The sequence below is a fragment of the Patagioenas fasciata genome, chromosome Z, assembly GCF_037038585.1.
Source record: "Patagioenas fasciata isolate bPatFas1 chromosome Z, bPatFas1.hap1, whole genome shotgun sequence".
Lineage (NCBI taxonomy): Eukaryota > Metazoa > Chordata > Aves > Columbiformes > Columbidae > Patagioenas > Patagioenas fasciata.
The window spans coordinates 16,273,061-16,294,595 of NC_092560.1; the positions used below are offsets into that span (position 1 = coordinate 16,273,061).

The 21,535-nt window shown below is 40.2% G+C and overlaps 1 protein-coding gene across 1 annotated transcript in view; it reads right to left on the reverse strand.

Moving 5' to 3' along the window:
- NCBP1 (nuclear cap binding protein subunit 1) overlaps positions 1 to 21,535 on the reverse strand; it is a 31,666-nt gene that overhangs the window by 2,670 nt on the left and 7,461 nt on the right. The window contains exons 8-22 of the mRNA XM_065860709.2: positions 21,022 to 21,237; positions 19,881 to 19,978; positions 18,462 to 18,525; positions 15,315 to 15,425; positions 14,068 to 14,132; positions 13,261 to 13,323; positions 11,866 to 11,940; positions 10,088 to 10,191; positions 9,159 to 9,281; positions 7,796 to 7,898; positions 6,371 to 6,464; positions 3,803 to 3,906; positions 3,027 to 3,141; positions 637 to 780; positions 117 to 230 (exon numbers count right to left, since the gene is read on the reverse strand). Coding sequence (XP_065716781.1) covers positions 117 to 230; positions 637 to 780; positions 3,027 to 3,141; positions 3,803 to 3,906; positions 6,371 to 6,464; positions 7,796 to 7,898; positions 9,159 to 9,281; positions 10,088 to 10,191; positions 11,866 to 11,940; positions 13,261 to 13,323; positions 14,068 to 14,132; positions 15,315 to 15,425; positions 18,462 to 18,525; positions 19,881 to 19,978; positions 21,022 to 21,237 — 1,593 coding nt within the window. The remainder of the gene's footprint in view (positions 1 to 116; positions 231 to 636; positions 781 to 3,026; positions 3,142 to 3,802; positions 3,907 to 6,370; positions 6,465 to 7,795; positions 7,899 to 9,158; positions 9,282 to 10,087; positions 10,192 to 11,865; positions 11,941 to 13,260; positions 13,324 to 14,067; positions 14,133 to 15,314; positions 15,426 to 18,461; positions 18,526 to 19,880; positions 19,979 to 21,021; positions 21,238 to 21,535) is intronic.

Genomic DNA, 21,535 nt, shown 5'->3' on the forward strand with positions numbered 1-21,535 from the left:
GACTTCTGCTGCCACCTACTGCTGCTCGCATGCACGGCCCGGTTCTCCAGCCACAAAAGTCGTCTATCCAGCACGTACCCACCCCACCACCTTCCAAACCCAGAAATGACGCTTACCTGCAGGAAGATCTGCTGCAACCTCTCTATACAGCTCTTGTACCAAGGTGTAAATACATCAATTCCACCAGTCTCGCAGCGCACTAAGTGCTCAGTTAACAACATAATGAAACGCTGCAGCAGAGGAAAAAAAAATACACTTATTTCAGTCTCATGGAACAAAATCAGGACCCAAAGCTCAGGTAAGAGGATCTGAGGGACACAAGCTTTGAACAGTAACATGAGAAAAATTATTTTGCTTGGGAAACACTGAATTTAGTAAGCAAATAAAATGCAGTTAGCTTCTGGTTGTTCAAGGAACTGCATGCTAGCAGAACTCCCCCGTTCCTGAGCACTTGCAACGGAACAAATCCTGCTTTCGCAAGGGGATGACAGGAACTGACTCCACCCCACAGTAAACCCATCAACCCCTTCCCACATTCTTATTCCAAGAAGATGCCTGTGATACAAGTGACACTGAAATCTTACAACTCCAGTAACTTTAAAACCTGGAAGTGAGAAGACACTTTGACTGTCATACCTGGAATATAACGAGGAAGAGGTTCTTTTGCTCGCTCTGGGCTGACTCCACTTTTTCCTGCAAGCGCTCTATCTGCTCTTCCAGCGGTCCATCTTCCCGATCGCTGCTGCGGTCATCGTCATCGTCATCATCATCGCTGTCTCGCTGTAAGTGACAACACCACAAGAGTAACTACCAACCTGGCTACCTGTGGATATTGTCAGTGCCCTCCTGCTCCGCATGTGAAAAGGCCTTCAGAGCAACTGAAGATCAGCAACTGAAGTATTGTATTTTGAAGGACATTTACGCTGAATATAATTAAGGAAATAAATTTGGAAGGAAAATGCCAATGTGGGAAAACCCCGGGGGAAAAAAAAAAAAAAAAAAATCAGTATTTCAGAGAAACCAGAGCAAGCTTAATGATTTCCTAGTTCTTCATTTAGCAGAAACACAGTAAAAGGTAATACCCCTCCTGACTTTATCATTATCAGATAATGAACAGCTTTAAAAAAAAAAAAAAAAATCACTGTAGATTTATAAAATTGTGTCTGCTGCAGCAGGGCAGGTAATTAATTCAATAAACAGTTCTGAAATCTCAGGGCTCAAAAAAATACAGCACTTGGAGCAAGAACTCTTGATGAATCCGTCTGGTTAGCACAAAAGAAGCCCAGAGACTGTACCCATAGTGTTAAACTGGGGACTCCCTGTATTCATGACTAAAAGAGATGCTGTCAGACTAGAAAGAGCCAGCATGGAAACCAAACCACTACCTAGTAACATGGCATGTTCTCATTGCCTCAAAACCAAACCAACACAACAACAAAAAACACAAAACGCGTAATTACCAGACTTGGGAGCTTGGGTAACAAAGTCTTACATGAGACTACAAGGGATACAGGTAGAAAGGCAGATTCTGGTGGATTACGGTGCATTCGAATACAGATATTGCTTCAGTCTCATAAGATTGTTTCTATGCAAAAATAGCCATTAAAAGCTCAAAACTTCAGATATTTGTAAAAGGACTATGTGCAACTTGTGACAAATATAGGGCCATGTGTTAACTCACCTACTGCACAGCAAATGAATCAGCATAAAAAAATAAAACCAATTTACCAGAGCAATCCTCTATAGGATTTTCTTCTCTCTAGAGGAACTTTCTTTTTCCTCCATCTACAGAGGTCTCCTGAACTCAGAACACTAAAGGACTAAAATGACCTAAGAGAAAGCATGTAAGCCTTGGATTCATTCCATAGTAAGGCCATCTGCTTCATGCTGGGGATACCAAAACTTGACAGCTTACTTACTCTAAAAGGAATGGCCATGCAGCAGAGTAACAGCCTGCAGAACTACTCACTGCTGCACAGAAGTGTTTCTTTCTGGCAAAATACTAATATTTAAAGTGCTCAGTAATAAAGAGCTGCAGCAAGAGACAAGTACAGAAACGAAAACACTGATGTATTTGTTTAGAGATGCCAGAGAAGCTCTTTGCCTCACAGTACGATCAATGACTGCACCTAGGTCATCAATAATCACAGGCATTTATCAGCTGCAGATTGATGATGCAAGCAACTATGATGGCTTTTGCTGGAAGTGAAGGAAAGAAGATGAAGGGGCTGGGATAAACCAACACCGGCAAACCGTGCGGTATTAGTGATCTCTCAAGAGAAGCTTCTGGAAGCTTGCTCTCTGCAACTCTCAACATGTTTATAAAGTGACTTAATTCTATCACAACTAAGTACTGCATTAAGTGAAGCTTCCCCGGGCCCTGTCATTTGCAGCTGCCAGAAGACTTTCTCTCACCCTGTTTTACTCTCCCACTTGGGACAACAGAACACAACAGTGGCTCATCAGCTGGTTGTATACAATGGTAACCCAGATCATGCAAAGTTATTCAGATAAATAAGCTGGAAGAAGGAGGTGGCACATGCCAGTGTCAGAATCCAGCAGCATCCATCAGAAGAACAGTAACAGCCAACTTTTCAATAGCAAATAGCTGTTTCCGTGCACTTCTGCATGGAAGCCACAAGAGTACTCTTTAACAGAACTTACTATAAATAATTTGTAACTCTTCTAATTGTTATCTAATAAGGTAATTGGAATCCATATTAGAAAGCAAGTGAAAGACATGCTCATATTGGAAGATAAAATTGTGAGAGTGAACTTGAACAGAGCAAATACACCTGAATTCCTTTGAAGATTTTACTGAATTCTTAGGTTATACTACCATTAAAAAAGTAGACTGAGAACATGCATCTAGTTTTTGATGTCTTATCGCTGCAGATGACCATGTCTGCAGACATGCTTCCTGATAAAATACCTATTCGGTCCTTCCCCAAACCAGACATGCATCAGTTTGACAGCATGCAGGTTTGTATTGCTTAGCTTAAAATAATTAAAACCAAATTACTCACTCTTTTGTGCTGCCGGGCCAATCTTGCCTTAGTCTCCTCCAGTTCTTTGTGAATCTTCAGAACATGCTTATTCATCTTACGAATTGTGGAATGTAAGATCTCCCAGATATAAAACCTAGGCAAGACACAAAGCTCAAAACGCTACAATACACACTACTCCAAGACAGAAAACTAATGTAGTTTATTAAATAAAAATGCATTTGGGGGAATTTAAAGAACTTGGTATCATCTGAGACATCTACTAGAGTGAGCAAACACTTGGCATATAAGAAAGCATACCTGTAATGTAAGAAAGCTAAACAATAATTTATTTTCTATATTTTGCAGTACATTTCCAAACTAGCATTCTGTCTAATACAGTTACTGCAAGACTACCAACATCAAATCGACTTCTCAGACCAAACGCTCTCCACAAGAAATGTATCGGTGGTGGTACGAGTTACATACCTAAACCAAAGATCAGGACCACACTAAGCTAGCAGCTATAAAACACACAGCAACAGACCTTGTCTAGAAATAGGTGAAGTGTTGTTCTGCTTTGGCAGGGTTAGAGACTATTGGCAAAATGACATGGTAACAACATTCCTGTACTGTCACATAAACATTCATAGCCCAACTCAGAAAGAAGAATGCTGAAGTACATATTTTGTAGAAGGAGGGAATGCTTAATTACACCTTTTTCTTCCACTACCCAGTTTTCATAGACTAAACTGTGTACTGGCCACTTAGAATAGTAATTCAGAGACAAACAGCAACCCAAGACAAATTCTTGTTACCTAGTAAAATCATGTGCAAGCTCTGAAGAGAAGATCCAGTTTGCTACTGCAGCACAGTCAACAATTTGTGTCCGAATCATCTTGTCCACAAGCACAGCAATCATCTGTATTTTGTGAAAGACATTACACACACAATCTGTATAAAGTACACCAGCTTTAGATAAAAACAGAGATGGTTTGATGCAGCTCTATGTTAGTGATATTACTGGGTAATTTAAAATGCTTTAAGGAAGCTGTGTAGTCTAGCCTAAAACTGCTCAAATTAAGAGATGTATATCAAGTACATAAAGCATTCTGATCTTGTTTAACAACCTTTTCTACTTCTTGTGAAAGTCTCTGTTAATGTACATACTTCCACACAAAAGCAAAAAATAAAAGTATCGTAGATGGAAGTGAGGCCTTGGAGACACAAGTCCCAGCATCTGACACCGAAGTTCTAAAATCAGAGCACACACACCTGTCAGATGACCATAAAGAAGGAGTTATTGTTGGCCTACTCTCCCTGAACTGCAACTCTCTTCAAACAGGTTCTTCTCTGCAGGACCTGTTCATCTCTGGACAGGGGCAGCGCTGTGTAGCCAGTGGCACAGGCGCTGCCATGGTTCGGGCAGGGGTTTCAAGCAATCGAGGAGACAACCGCAGAGAGGAGTTACTGACTAAAGCAGTTGCAAGCTGTTCAGAAAAAAGGTTTATCTTACTTACTCACGTGCTTGAATGCCACGGTATCTAAGAACCACAGTCTGCACTGTACTTATCCTTAAAACCACCCATTGTCAAATAAGGAAGCGTAACAAAGCTCCTTTTAAGGAAAGAAAACTGAAATAACTGAATGAATCATACGGGAGACTCAGCACTCAACTTGAAAGTCCCAGGATAGCATCCTATGCTCTATTTGTCTTTCTGTATTGCCATGAAGAATTTCTCATTACTTAAGACTGATCTTCCAAGAAACACAGAGTTGAGATTTTAAGAAAATGCTTCATCTCAATGTTAATGTTTCTCTTCATGAAGTCAGCACCACAACCTTGCTTACAGGTCCAGAGAACACTAATGCCTAAGGCTAAATCACTGTCTGCAGCACAGATCGCTCATTTAGCAGTATACGTCTTGTAAATACTGCGAATAGTTTGAAGCAAATCAGACTGTGCCAGACACGGGAGTAGGGTGAGCAGTGTGAAAACAGACTCTGGACAAGTGTCCTGCTGTCCAGGCACGTTTCTTCTGTGTGCCAGGGAGGTTGTGGAATGAAGAAAAAAACCTGCTTGATCGGAAGATTGAACCGCAATAAACCCAAGAGAGGAAAATTTAAGTCCCATGATCAAATAGCACAGCAGACCTTCATAACTTTTGCACTTGATACTTTTTTTAAAGCAGTTTTGATCTATTTCTAAAAATCTAACGTGACTGTTTAGTCTGGGTTTGAAACCTCCCTCTCAGTTTGGTCATGTTACAATACAAAGGAAAGAAGAGGATATGGATATTAGATTGCAGTAATGTAATTTCTTCTGATCTAGTTAAATGGCAGTAAAAGGTAGGTAGGACTGTCATCATCACATTTTCAAGGTCAGTAATCTGGGTGGAAAGTTTAACATATTAAAAAAAAAAATCCTGCTTTTTAATGTTTTTATTGTGCTTTAGAAGGGACATGACATCTCACATAGGTATCTTCTAGGTGCTCAGTTTTTCCCCTAGGGAATGGGCCACAGCTCCAATAGCAGATCCAAGGATCACCCTTTGTTCTCAGTGTCATCGCTTCTGGAAGTCTGGTCTATGCAGCTGCAAGGTACAGTCCACAATAAAGCGCAACACAAACACACCAGTAAGGAATATGTGAAATAATTAATGCAGGTAAATTTGGCTTGAGCTCCTTATGGATTTCTATTTATAGAAAAATAATGGCTGAGGGAGAAAACAACTGCTGTGAAGAAACTGAACAGCTTAAACAAATGAAGCATTTTCCATAGGTCTTTTAGGGTGTTATTTCCTCTGGCTCAAGAATGAACAGAGTCATGGCACTGTCAGACTGATGTGTTCTGAACAGCCACTGACTGCAGCTCCACTGACTCTGCCCACACACAGCAGCGACTCCAGCATGAGCTCTGTGGAATAACTGTACGGCTTTCACTGGCGACTGAAAAAAAAAATATCCCTAAAAAACCCCAGGTTTCCACATTTCTAAGAACGTGGCCTGCTTTTGATAGGAGATCTAAATTATATTTCAATTTACACATCTATACTGTTTGCCAATTTTGAACAGAAGTATGATTTTAGCAAAAGTTATTCTCTTGTACAACAAGCAGCATGGTATGAGTCTGAGTCAGAACAACAGCCTTTGCCCTCCACAATGAGCTCTGAGGAAGGCCTCATTGATGGTATATATTTATGTCCAGGCTTCATTATAGGCACTAAAATGTAAACAACGATAAATATAATCTGAACTTTCCTTCAAATAAGATGCCAACAGACAAGCCATTTTTAAAGGATGTAAAGCAAACTGTAATATTTTTAATTAATTATGATCTCTGTAAGTTGAAACTCACAAAGATACTTGACATTGCAACCTCTTACCTGTGGATGATTCTTCCAAACCTCATATACAACCCTCAGAACATGGAGTTTCCCCTCATCACTTTCAGCAAGCGTTTTGAAGACTTCATGAAACCTTTTAATAGATGTAAGTAGTCAGTGAAAGGGTTGGGATCAGGTCAGAAGAGCAGTAGATACAATGTAAGTGGTTTAGATTGGCCAAAAGAATTTTGTGACTACCTGCAGCAATTCTTGAACAAATATTCCCTGGAAAATATAACCATCCTGAGCCAAAACAGGCTACAAAGACATGACAGCTCCTAAAGCAACTTGCATCTTAGTGGTCAGCCTACTCCCTGTGGCTGGGCTACGTTTCTCATATTCTTAAAAGCAGGAGGCACTTTCATGCTCTGTGTGCTTAACTACACATAGCTGGAACAAAATTTGCTGCCTTTTGAGCCTCAGACCTTTAATTTTATGTGTTTCCCTAACTTCAGACATTTATCCTATCTGCCTCTTTTTGAAGGAAATGCTGCTAGAAGTCTCTGTTTCTGCAGAGTTACACTGACTGCTACACAGCATTCACAAACCAGCTTATTGTAGTATAACTATGAAGCATTAAGAGGCTCTTTGGCTGCCATTGCTGGTGTGCAGCAGTGAAAATACCATGGCTCTGTGTATTCATATCACCCTATCTCTTGCACTACCTGAGGGTTTCTACCTACAGCTTCTTATCCACATTGCCTCTATAAAGCTCCCACGTGCACGTTTTCATCACAGCTTTATAAATCTTTAAGGACAGACAGAAAAATAACTCGCTGAGATGCATGTGACTACCTTTCATGTATCAAGACCACTTAAGAGTAACTCCGAAGTCCACAGGATTAAAAATTAGTTATTTTATCTCATTTTTCTTAAAAACGGTGCAGTAAATTCTTTGGAAGTTAAAGCGTATCTTTAAGGGACTCACTCTAAAGTATTTTAGAATGGATTCTACTGTACTTTCATAGACAGAAGTAGTTTACAGAAGACTACTTTGAAATTTCATGCTTTCTTCTTCCTTCTTCATTTTTTTTTATACAGACATAACTGTTCTAGAGTCATATTCATAGTAGAAGACCTTGTAGTGGAATCTACCCAGTCATTCAAATATAAGGAGAAACCCTTGTTCCCCACCATAATCAGCAAATAAGTAACTCTAAAATAGAGTAATATTCCAAATCTGTCTCATTTGAGTTACATCACATGGCTGCACTGCACATTCCTGGTAGTTCCATTAACGCATGTAACCTAGGATTTACACTACCATTTCTTCTGGAAGTAGTGTCACTAGTTGGCCTAATCATATTGCGTAGTGGAGCACCTAAAACATTGCTGAAGCTTGGAGTCCAGTGCTTTTATCATGCACTTCACTGTCTAAATTAAAGCTCCCTGTAAGCCCCAAAATAGTGCACATATTAAACTTACTTTGCCAGGGCACTGAAGGAGTGGCTGAAAGACTTTGCAGCTAGATGGAGCAGAGTCTGAACAAAGACTTCTATTTTCAGCGGGTTGAAGGTAAATCCTTCATCTGCAAGTTATTTAAAGTTGAAACCGTAAGTACCTCAAGCATGTAAGCTACTCATAATGTAGAGACAACATAAGGTTTTAACTCATTGCACAAAAAAGATTTTCATCAACAGGGTTTTGCAAGGCTGAGCAAAGAGCTAGTAAAGACTTTCCAAAACATGCAGATCTCCAGGCTCCCATTTTGTCACGGAGAAAACATGCAGAAAGAATTCCAGGTCAGTGAAGAAGCTGTAACCACGTGTAACAGCACTGAAGAACAGCAGCCATGAAAAGACAGCAAAGGAAACTGCAGAGTTCATCAAGCTGAAGGCCTGGCCGACCATAATGAAGGGAGAGCAGATGAGGAGAGAGGAAGGTAAGGATGATGAGGATACAGATGTTGGATATTTCTGACATGGGAGAAGGGTCCAGCAAGCGTGCAGAGCAAGTATGGGTACTACGGGTAAATGGTGCTAAGTACCGCCCCGAAACTGTAGCTACCTGCAGCTGCAGACAGGTAGGGAGGAGAGCACTCATTAGTGGGTGATGCCGAGAGCAAATCAGAAAACACGACAGTGGACCACAGGGGATGAAACAAAACACAACACAAACAAAAACCCCCACAAACCACAAAAAAAACCAAAAAACCACAGATGGTTGCTGCTCTCTGCCTGCATGACAGAGCACTTGCAAATATTTCAGAAATATTGAAGCCATCCTCGCTGTAAAGATAATTTCTTAATTCTCTGTCTCACACTCCTTCTCACTCCCTAAACACACAGGTCTTAGGAATCAATGCTGTCTGTGGCTGCAAAACTAGAAAGAACATGTGTGGAGTTCCATCGTGAGTCTGCATCTGTGAAGACTGTGGCCAGCAGGCTGGCATCTTAATTGCCATGGACCTGCACTGAGTGAAGGGAAGCTCTGGGACAGGGCACACGCAGCGTATCTCAGGGGTGAGGATAACAGCATGAACTGCACCCTGCTGCTGAAGGCAAAGGAAATGCGAAATTCTTTCATGTGATCTCTGTCAATAATCACAAGAAAACACACCTCAAGCAACAAGTTACCTCTGTTAAGAAAAACAGGCCTGCCCTGCATGTAAGATGTTTACAAAAAGCCCTAACAATGGTGTATTATTTCAATTTACTGATTAATTCAAATCAGCTATTAGAAGCAAAAGCACACAGCTCTCTTAACCACCACACCCGCAGCTCCAAGGATGGCACATCAGTCTATCCACAAAAGAAATTACAGCCAAAGCCTACAGTGTATATCTTACCATCATCGTCATCCTGGTTTGGATTAGGCACATCTTTTAAAATGTTGAAGATCTCATCATTACTGGCCTTGTTTTTAATTGCGATTGTTAAACAGAGTGCGACAGTATATCCAGGAAGAGACCCTAAACAAAAGCAAAGAGGTCAAAAATACGTAGACGGGAAGTATTTTTAACATCCATTTGCTTCTCAGAGAAACAAGTACAGTTCCCAGCTACACCTAAAACCAACTGTTTCTATCACTGTCCACATCACTATTCCATAAAACTGCTCAACATGTTTACTGGTTTTCATGTCAAATCCAAAACTTTTAGTAAAACCTTTAGAGCTGAGGTCAGGCAATCACTCTCCTGTCTAAAGCTCTACTTCAGCCTCCGACAATTTCCTAAAGTATAATACTTCTTTTTTTTCACCCCCTCTCCTTGTATGTTTGAGGATGGCACTTTTAGGCTTAGGATTGTCTTAACTACCTCAATCTTTGCATTATCTGCTGCCTCTGTATGCTTCATTAAACAGAGTTTACTGGCAAAATCTAGTGTTTCACGAAGTTCAAAAAATAAACTCACATTATCACTTCATATGCTGACTTTGGCATAGTATTGTGCCCAAACAGGGGAAATACATGAATTTTCCAATTTTAGACTTCTGGCAAACAATGCTGCACAACACCACGACCACCTCAGCAAGAGTAACTTCATATATCTGGATTTTCTTTTCTTCATAAAGTAACAAAGAGGATTATATTACACAGATCGAGGCTTAGGATGTATTAATTGCTCACATGAAGCACATTTACCCACACGAAAATCATCCATATTTATGTCAGCTTTATTCCTCTTTATGAAGACAACTGATATTACAATCTAGTGTGCTCCCCTGCTCTGAAACACTATTTTCTTCAACTTGATCCCTCAATAACTTTAATACTTACTATTACTTTCATCTCCGTATTTGTAAATGCACACTGGATTAGCAGGACTGAGGACAGAAAAACTTGCAGGAACAATATCTATTATTCGCTGATGGTAAGAGAGTCTGGAAATAACAAGTTTCACAGTAGCACAATTAAAATGGGAATAACACCAGGGCTAATTGTAAAGTGACTCCTTTATATGGCTTCCCTGTATTTAACATTCATAGAACAAAACCCAGTATGTTTATACAGCACAATGGTAGTTTCTGCTGGGTAGTAGGAGCTAAATAGACCAAACTTACTAGTAAATGCTTTCTATTTGAACTCTGTGATGCTAGAGTTTCATCCTCATACAATTAATTTAGCTTGTGAAAAGATTTAGAGGCTCCGTGGTAGCATGTTTTATGCAAAAGCCAAAGATTTGCTGCAGAAAACTAGTAAAATGTTGGTATTCAACACAGAAAAAATATTAAACCGGATGTCTTCATTTTACTTTCCATCTTCTTTCCCTCCCACAAAAGCTTAATTTTGCTAACAGAGTTTTCAGTGAAATGGAGAAGAGCTACAAAAAAATTGCATTCATTTTGCAGAATGATACTTTCACACTTCTGAGTTGGCCCAAAAATGGATGACTGTTTTTATGTATCAAAAATAGTGTGGTCAGCAGGACAAGGGAAGTGATCCTTCCCCTGTACTCTGCATTGGGGAGGCCACACCTGGAGTATTGTGTTCAGTTCTGGGCCCCTCAGTTCAGGAAAGATATTGAGGTGCTGGAGCGGGTCTAGAGAAGAGCAACAAGACTGGTGAAGGGACTTGAGCACATGACCTATGGTGAGAGGCTGAGGGAGCTGGGCTTGTTCAGCCTGGAGAAGAGGAGGCTTAGAGGTGACCTCATCACTCTCTATAACTACCTGAAGGGAAGTTATAGTCAGGTGGGAACTGGTCTCTTCTCCCAGGCAGTTAGCAATAGGACAAGGGGACATGGGCTTAAACTCTGCCAGGGGAAGTTTAGGCTGGATATTAGGAAGAAGTTCTTTACGGAAAGAGTGGTCAGGCATTGGAATGGCCTGCCTAGGGAGGTGGTGGACTCACCGTCCCTGGAGGTTTTTAAACTGAGATTGGACATGGCTCTTAGTGCCATGATCTAGTAAATGGGCTGAAGTTGGACCAAGGGTTGGACTTGATGATCTCTGAGGTCTTTTCCAACCTAGCCAATTCTGTGTGATTCTGTGTGATTCTGTGTATGTAGGAAGCTGAATAACATACGCTTTTTGAGCATTTCGCTTTTCTCTCTGCTATGTCCCTCTATCTCAACAACTCTAAGTCCAGCCCAGACAGTGTACTTTTGTTGTTAGTTTTGGGGTTTTTGTTTGTTTTAAAGTCACTGAACAGAGGTATCTAGAAAAATCAAACTTAGATTCTCAATTTTTAGTATAGCTAATGAACTGTTCCCTTAATTTCTGTGAATGCTGAATACTTCCCAGAAATATCTCCTAAAATCTATTTCCTTCCATGCCTATGGTGAAGCATGTCTCTTGTAACTACAGGTGTGCATACCTGGGATAGACAGCTCACTACCACCTGCTCCACCTGTTTCTCCCTCTCTCAGAAGTAGTGTTTTAAGTGTCCTACAGCAGGTAAAACCAGACTAAAATAATACAAACAACTGAGTCATCTCTTAACTGAAACTGAGTTGTAATAATAGACATGCAGAAGATGAGTCAAGGAATCCAAGAGTTTCCAGAAGCAAAGATCAAACTTTGCCTTCAATGCAACTACCAAAAGATCTTACTTACCGCATGCACTTTTCCAAAACCTCTCTCACAAATTTAGGTTTGGGCTTTTCAAGGTCCTGAGTAAGACAATCTGACCTATAAAAGAATAGAATGTGACTGCTTTCAGCAAAAGAATTGGTGCTTCAGTCTCTTTTTGGCTTGGCCTACTTGGTACAAAACAATCATGGTCTAAGGACAACTGGAGCTCTTGACAGTTTTACAGTGTAGGCAATTTTAAGACAATGAGGTAAGCTTATCACTATTTCCTCACTGGCCATTAGCATTCTTGGAATCTCATCGCTGTGTGATACATTTTCAAGCAGCTTCCCTTTCCCCAGCCGTTTAAATATAATTTGTGCTTACAGCTAGTTGGCCTTTCCTGTCCTTAGGAAAGGAACTTGGTGTGATTTCATAGTCTGCTCCTCTCTCAGAGGAATTTTTGAACTTCTGGCTGATTTCAAATGCATTTCAGATAAAGAGAAGTCTCGAATACAGTCACTTGCAAGATTTGTGAAAAGTGGAAGCTTGTGAGAGCAGGCATTGCCGTCAAGGAACATCCAGGCAAAGAAAAATCAGCTCCTTGAAGACTTCTGTCGGGTCAGTCAACATGGATGTATATTAGGATAGCCAGCAAGCACTTAACTCCACATGGGGACAACACAAGAAACTTAAAGCCACAGAAATGTATCACAAGAAGGGCTGCACCCCTCTCCACAAGGACACTTGGGTAGATCAGCTACGGAAGGCATGTATGGCAGAAAGCCGTGAAAGTTACTGTAGGGAACACTTAACCCCAGGGTGATCTCTCATGTCACAAGGGTGCCTGGAATGGAAAGCTCAGGGGAACCTGTGGTTGGGCATTCATGGAGTCCAGGGAGCTTCTGCGAGAGATAAGAGTTCAAGATTTGGCATGGTAAGAGTGGACTGAAGGGCCAGCTCTGATGGAACTTCGGGCACCAGGATTTGTCAGAAGGGAAACAGATCACAAGATCTCAAGGACAAAGGTTATAATAAAAGGTTTAGGGCAGGACAGAGGGCAAGATTACAGAATGAATACAGGATACAAAGAGTCAGGGCAAACCATTAAAAGTAAATTCAGCAGCTATTTTGAAAATTTTGCCAGCAACTGACTGAGGGTGCAGGACAAATTAAATAAATCACGTTTCTACTTCCCCTGTTTAGGAAATGCTTACACTGGCTTGAGATTTACCAGGAAATTCATCAGGGACAATACAGTGACTGAAGAGATTATCAGAATAATCTACCACTGAGTGGTGGTGAACAGATTAAGAAAGATCTCTGAAGAGCCAGATGAAAGCAGTTAACAGCGCCACTATGTTGTGACACCTCCTGTACAAGTTTGAAATGTCAAGGGTTTTGCAATACCAGGTTTGAATCAAAAGAAGAGAAACTTACCAATCTTCCCAGCTCCAACGGAACTGGAAGTTGCTCAGGTGGTGGGAAAACCAGTTAATAAATCTTTATTAAAAGAAAAAGAAAGTTCCATTAAATGTCAGAAGAGTATAAAAGCTTTCAGCTGAGACTTTATTAAAAATACATTCTACTTTTCAAAGGTAAGCCTAAATTCTAAAGCTATTATAGCATTAAATAGGCATTTATGTTGACAGATACAAAAGACTGAGTTCAGAAAGTCAGAAAGAAGCTTTTATGGCCAGACAGCTTGCCATGTTCTGTTGTTTCACACAAAATGATGACCTATTAAACTAACAATTAAAATGTAAACTTAACAGTGAATATGCAACTTTCACATTTTTATGAGTAATTAACAGCTCTCCTACACAATGCAGAGTTCACTCAAAGAGCAAAAACCGCTATCCCTCCCTCCCCTGGGTAGCACATAGGCCATTAACTCCACTTCCAAGTCACCTCCCAGGCCAGCAGAAGCCAGCACAGTGCTACATCACAGAGCACTACGCAACTACGAACAGCTTTGAGCATGGAAAAGCTGCCACCAGCCTTAACTGTCCAGTACAGACAGCTAGATGTGTGACCTTCGGATGAGTGCTTCTGGGAAGGAGAGGCAAGCAATCAGCCAGTCCTCCACCTGCTCTTTAGATTGCTACAATCCAGAGCCCATACAACATTTTGAATAGCACCAAGAGGTTCTAACAAGGACTTCTGACCACTCTTTCCATAGACTCTTCATTCTTCCTGTAAATTGGATATTGAGGAATACTTTCAGTAGTCTCTGAAACACATTACCTGTCCACACATGTTGTATTCATTGTATCCAAACGCATGTAGAGCATTTCCGTGGCTTGTGCAAGCTGGAAGTTTCTTATTAAGGTTTACAGAAAAGCACTAGAAGTTGGATGCCGCTCATTTCAGTTTTTTAATATAATGTCATCAACTTTTTGCACCAAAAGGTTTCTGGGTCTGCTCTAAGATCAGGTAAATGAAGCATATGATGAGTTCCACCCTCTAAACCCAGCCTGATTTCTTCCACTACTGCAATGAGACTGCTGGCTTCTTCCATTCGCATCATGCAACAAGCAAAACTGCACTGATATGAACAGACACCAATCTCCTCATGAAGCACTTCTGGAACCTCACCAGTCCAGCTGCACATGCTGCTGTTGATGATAATCCACAGTCTCTGATCATCACTCAAGGCTTGAGAAAGTAAGTCTACACTGACTCTACCTGACACGGCTTTTATGCTTCTTACACTGCCCCTATTAACATTAAAAACTTTCTGCATGGATGTCTGTCCAATTCTAGAAGCAGACATGGCTCTAATCAGTGAGTAGCATCTTGAAGTAGAATGAAAATTTGGGCATGAAATTATCTGTTAACCGTTCTCCATTCTCAGTCTGCAGCTGGATCTCAAACAATGATCTAACATGATCTAAAAGGGCAGCAAAGTAGGGACAATGTAACAATCAGAATTAGCCGGGAGTCATGCCTGCTTCCTCAGCATTTAGCCACCCTGCCTGAGCCAACAGATGACTACTGACCTTTTGAATGCTCCTAGTGGGAGCACCGAGTGGGAACTCAGGCAAACTCCTTTAAATCATCTGCTATACTTTCTACTTAAAAAAGGCGCAGGAGCACTCACACAGTGGCTAGAACAAAAGATCATGTCTGTCACTTCCTTTCCTTCTCAGCCTGTATGTGTCTGTGACCACGCCACACATTGTCCAGACCTAAGCAGGCTGCAGTGACAAACAGGAATATTGTATTTTATCCCCTCAGGAAGACAGCGCTTCTTGGGAAGGAGGAAGTACCAGAACACTTTCCAGAAAGCTGAAGAGTCTTGCCCACTTGGCATATCTAGACCTGTGCCAAGTGGCTGTGCTATTCTTTCATGCAACTGTTACAGGCAAAGTTTCACACAGGTGCTGTAAAATATTAATAGTATCAATATTTATTGCTATCCCATAACCTACACAACAAACAAAACAATGACTGCATTTTATAAATGCTCTCCAGCAGCACAGAAAGGATACAACTTGTGGTAAAGAGCCAGGCTGAAGTTTGCAGAGTTCAATCAGGAGCGTTGTGTACATGACTTCAATGTGTGGTGGAGACGGAAGCTGAAACAATTCTGCAAATATTACCTGTAGCAGAGGAAGGCACAGAATCAAAAGTACAGTCCAATGTGACCTGCATAACCCTCAGCTTTACAGCAGCAGCCAGTCTTAAACAAGTATATACCCAAAAAGGGCCATATTATTCTGTCAAATGCACGTTCCATGAAAAAGAAACTTATAAAGGTAGTGGCAACCATACACTGTATTAATACAGTCTCCTTTTACTGCCCTTACCATTCCACACTAACACAACACCAGCATCATACATCTATTATGTCTAATAAATACACCAAGTAACTGTAGAAATGGCCATAGCTATAATATGACCTACTGCAGTGCTACCACATGATCTCAGAAAAGCAGAAATCATCTGATCCTGTTAAATAATAGAAATATTAAACCTAGTAAATGAGGACTAAGCATTTAATATGAAAGGCTATTTGCATTAAAATTACATCTATGTCTTTTACATAATTTCCTCTTTCCTCCTATACAAAAACTTACATAAGTAAAGCCACAACTTTCAACTGAAAATTACAGCCAGCATTTCATACAACAAAAATATATGCTTAGTACTCCTTGGCAAACAGTTCTTCTAAGAAAACTGAAAACAACCCCGCAGTCAACATTTGTGTTTTTATTTTTAAGTTTGCCTATAATAATCACGTGTCAATCTTTGAGGGCTACAAAAAGATCATAATTGTGCAACATTCATCCCTGAGCTTCTGTTTATGTTGCATGCCATTCTCAATTAGATTTAAATTACATCAAAGGAATCAGAAAACTTTGATTCATTACAGTTCCTAATTTTTTTCTTTAAACTTCTGAATGAACACAGAAGAAGGGCAAAAAAGGACCCCGTTAGGTAGAAAACGGCTCCTTTTCTCAGGATAGGAAATAACAACTGGATCAGTCATTCTCCATTCTCCATTTGAGATATCACATAAAACTGTACTTCTGATATTCATCAGATGTTCATTATCAAATGTTCAGATTAAGTGTTTCAAACTGGCATACTATACTTTGTGAAAACTACAAGGCCACGAGAAAGATCAGGACAATGATCTGAATGTCCAAACTGTTGAGTGCAAGTTGTACCAAAAGCTGTAGCAGCACAACAGGGCACAGTGGTCCAAGAAGCCAGTAACACTGCCCAGACATTCTCTGTTCACAGCTACGAGAAATATCCACAAAGAAGTTTATAAGAAGCTATTGAGAGATGGGCATCACATTTCAGTGTTTTGCACAGATTTCAGGTAGCATGGGGCATTCTGTCCTTGGCTTGGCTATGACATGGAGCCTCAGGAAACTCAAAAGTAGGCGTGCCCAGGAAGGTACTGACCATCACTTCAGGCTACACTTACTTCTGCCTAACTTATGTTCTGAACCTTAAATAACACTTTCCTTTATTTCTTAGACTGTATTATTTCTACAGTTCTGTGACTTACTGAAAAAGCTAGTGAAATTTCAGAGATTAAACTGTCAAACTGTTCTTGAAAGCAACAAATCAACATGACTGTAAAGAGACCTTACAAGGGAGCAGTAGAAAGCAGAACAAACAGAAGCCTGAAAAATGCAACCTAAGCATTAAAAACTCTGGAGCTTTATTAAAAGTAAGCAGTCACAGACAAGTAATGACCTTAATACGCAAAAATAACTCAAAATGGCAAGAAAAAGGAAATTATTACAATAACAAAGGAAATTATTACACTAGTAGCCAAAGCACTTGTATGCCCATCTTGCAGTTCTTTCCAGTAATTTAATCTACACAAGCCTTTGCTATTTTCACACCCTACATGTTTCTGAATCAAATAATTTCCAGGGCCTTTATATAACTTATTTAATCAGGAATTGTAGTAACTATTTTTTGGCATTAGTGTACAGCTGAGCATAAAGCATACAGCCATATATAGCACCTGAAGATACTGAAGACCACTAAAGATACTTTGATGTTAAGGTAGAAAATTATTGTTAATTTTAAGATTCCTCTGTTCCGAATTCAGAGTACAAAAAGAACGAGCTGGTCAAAAGTAACATAACTTTACAGCAGTCAGAGTATCTGGTATTTTGGTGTCAAAAGGAATTCTCAGTCCCACTTCTATTAAGATAAATCTTAAACATAAGGTTATTTCTTGTTATAATTAGCTCTGAAAGTCCTACTTATAGTTACTTCTTCATAAAGCCTTTATATGACATGTTGCCATTATTACTGAAATCTCTTAATCCCCTTCAGCTTTTTGTGGAAATTAATGAAGTTTTATACAGCTCTGCATCTTGAAAACAGATCCTTGAAAGGAGGTATCACAAGAAAACCTATACTACTCTTCTGATACACGTTACGGTTATTTAAAATTCTTTAATATGGAGGATGCCCCGGAAGAAACACACTGCTATTTTACTCTAAGTTCTTTTCAGGGCCTGTAGAACAAAATCATTTAGAAGATCCAAACATAAAATAATGCAGAACAATTGAGTTTGCCTGACAGTCATCTAGTCAAAAGTTCCCTGCATAAGACAGTCACCTAGAGCAGGCTGCTCAAGGCTGTCCTGTTAGGATTTGACCTTCTCCAAGGATAGAGACTCCACAACTTCTCTGGGCAAACTCTTCCAGTGTTCAATCAACTTCAGAGTAAAAAAAGATATTCTTCTTCTTTTTAAATGTAGTTTCTTGTATTTCAATTTGTGTCCCTTTCCTCTTGTATTTTAATTCATTTTTTAAGCAAACATGCAGCCATCTCTTAGGCTGCATGATGCATTAGAAGCATCACGTGTAAAACTTTCGAACTTTGAGAAATGCCACAACCTGGATTATTAGTGCACTAAGAAATAACAGCACTTGATCTAAGCTCCCATGCACCAAATTAAAATGAGAACAAGAAGCATAAAAACTTAACACTCAACCATACACAACCCACTCATTTAAAAGCCATTGGCTGAATTCATCAAGATTCTGGCTGACTCCCAAATCAAACTGCATTTTAATGGACCTATCATGGAACTAACTACAACATGTTACTTGTGAAATAACGAAGCTACAAAAGAGGTCATATGTAAAATCCATACCTCTACTATATGGTAGTTCAAGGGGATCTTGTTATTTCCTGGATAGCTCAAGAGCTGTGCAGCACTGCAAAACCATAGACACATTTAGTTTAAAACATAACACAGCAAATGTGATGTAAAGAGCAAACAAAAAAGTTACAGAAAATGCTTAATTCTGGGCAAGGGTCCACACAAAAGCACCACAAACAAAACAACAATCCCTCCAAAGTCTGTGCATCAATCCATAGAACACTTAGAACAGAAACACCATCATTCCCCAAACTATGACTTGTAATGATGTATTCTAACTCTGCGCAGTTAGATCACTTGAACCCTATACTGCTACGCAAAGCAGTTCTGCATAAATTGCTATGGTGTTCTGTAATTCTGGCATGCATATATGAAAAGCAAAAAAAAAAAACAAAACCAAGCAACAACCAGATGTTCAGAATTACTTGAAAGCAGAACTATGTAAGAAACTCTCAGGCTTCAAATGCTTCAGCTTTTAATTGGCTCATTATCACCTACCACTACTACAAAGCAAACAACTTATACTTTCTTGATTTTACTTCTACCTCTCTAGCAAACCTTCTATCTCCCTCTAGTCTTTTGCTTTCTTCTAAGAATTAAAGACTATCACAGTAACTGCAACAACACAATTTCTAGTTTCTGCTGAATCAAACAGCTGCAACCAAAAAAACTTTATCGCATGCCATCACCAAAACCATTGTTTCTGCCCATTTTTTGTATACTATACAAAGTTCAGTGTTTTTCATTTGGAAGCACACCATCATCTAGGACAAACCATCTCAGTTATCAATCGCCCACATCAGACATTGCTCAGGCAGAAATGATGTGCCCTGAGTGCTTCCTGACATGGCTGAATTCAGACTAATGAAATCTGCTGGCCCTGCACAGTGGCTCCCCAGAGCGAGATCAATTATCTCTGCCACATAATTCCAGAAAGAAAAACGCAACAAGGAGGAGCAGGAAGCAGAAGCATGTTCACGAACACCAGTACACAGTCAGCTGCAGACGAACCAGCTCAAGGCTCACTGTGTCCCAACAAATCAGCTGCTTCAACCACGCAGGAAGCAGGACACTAACACACTCTTCACAGTGCTCTCATGAAGAGTAAGGTGTGTCTGTAGATTTTTGGCAGCACATCCTATTTTACAAAGCTATTCCCTTCTGAAGGAGACACTGTCCCTCTGGATCATACAGACTCTCCATTATCTGGGTATTACAGACCCACAGTATTCCAGGCAACAGTTTTAATACAGTTAAATGTAGTAAACCAAGTTTCACCACATGCTCTAGTAAATGTTTAGTATTGATCTTGTGTCTAACCCATGCAGGACTCTGCACAACCCTGATGGCACCAAACCCATGGCAGCATTTAAAATACACCAGGGGCACACAGTGCTAAGCTCCTCCTACCAAGTCTTTCTCTCTTTCCAGTGGGATTTGATGATGCAGTGAAGGTTCTCTTCTATCACAAATCGTTCAACAGAGTGGCTGCCAGGCATGACAGGGCCCTGGTAAGAAAGAATTAAGAGTCATGAAAGATCACTGCTAATGCAGTGGTACTACAGGCAGCAAGCTATACTATAAAAAGTTACAGGTGGAAAAAAAAAAAAATCCAACATCCCCGTAAACACAGAAAGGTCTCAGCTGCCCTGTATCCTTCAGGATTGAGAAGCTGGTGTGACAAGAGTTCCACACAAACCTTAGATTTATGTTTAAAACAAAGTGAACACTAGAACTCATTACAAAAATAAATTGTAATAAAATTATGTAACACAATTCTAAGTTCACAGAGCATCCACTTCCTCCTTTGCTCTGTGGAGCTATCAGGCAAGGCTACCACCACGCAGCCTGGAAAAAAAAGCAACACAGTTAAGCAGGAATATACTAAAGAAATAAAGCTAGGAATGGCCAGGATAGAGTGGAAAGAATACACAGTCGTGGTCTTGTTTACTGGAAAAAGAAGAGGTCAATAAACAAAGGTAAAAGACAGAAGACTTAAAGCAAAGGGAGGTATAAAAGCACTCAGGGAAAGTAGTATATATTATTTTCCTATTCCTATACACTTTTGTCTACATATCTGCTGTTGACCAGCTTGGGAGGCAGACTGTTAAGAAGGATCTTTCACAAACCCGCATAAGCACTCCTTCATCCCAAAATATGCAACAATAAATTTTAACAGATGAGTAAACAACAGTCTTTAACCTTCACAATAAACACCTAGCCTGGAAAAAGACTCAATTCACCAACCTTACGGAAGGAAAGCCTAACTCTGTGAAAGTAGTTTTGCTAGAGGCATGAGAGAATTCAATCAACACTGTCATTCTAAATGAAAGCATTCCAACACCTCACTCCCTAAATTCTGTTCCTCACAGATTTGATTTGTATAGTAACTCGGTCACTTAGTCCATTTCTACAGAAGTACCAAAGCAGAACTGCTGCTGGTCTTCAAACCACTCAGTATCCTGGGAGAGGGGACACCACATTTTGACTGATATTGCCCCAGGAAACTAAACGTGAAAACCACTCACCATCCCCCACAGCAATCACATACCTCAGGGTCATCTGTGTAGTCAAACATCCTAAATATAACCCTTGGCATTGGGTAAACTGAATCTTCAGTGTGAGGCGGAGGAGTGAACGGAGGCAGATTGTGTTGCAGCGCTTCACAAAGAATGCTGTCAAAAGCCAAGTAGGGCCTCAGAATGTGTCGCTCTTGCCAACGGTCTTTTTTCAGCTTCTGAATCTGAGACCAAAGGCAGTCTAAATACTGAAGGAAAAGTGAGAAACATTAGATGCACTGAATCTCGTAACAAAGCTGGCACGTCCCTGAACAATTAGAAATGTATTTCTTAAATTCCATATTCCATGCAGGAAAATAAAAAACAAACAAAACAAACAGTTTCTTAAACTGCAGATTCAGCAAACCAAGAAACAATTTAACAACTCCAAACGCCAGAGCTGTTCCTAATTCCACACAACAGTGTGTCAGTAAAGTTTAACCACTGGCAGGTTTTTAAACACAAAGAAGCAGCTCAGGAGCCCCAGCACAACAGCCATCATTTGGA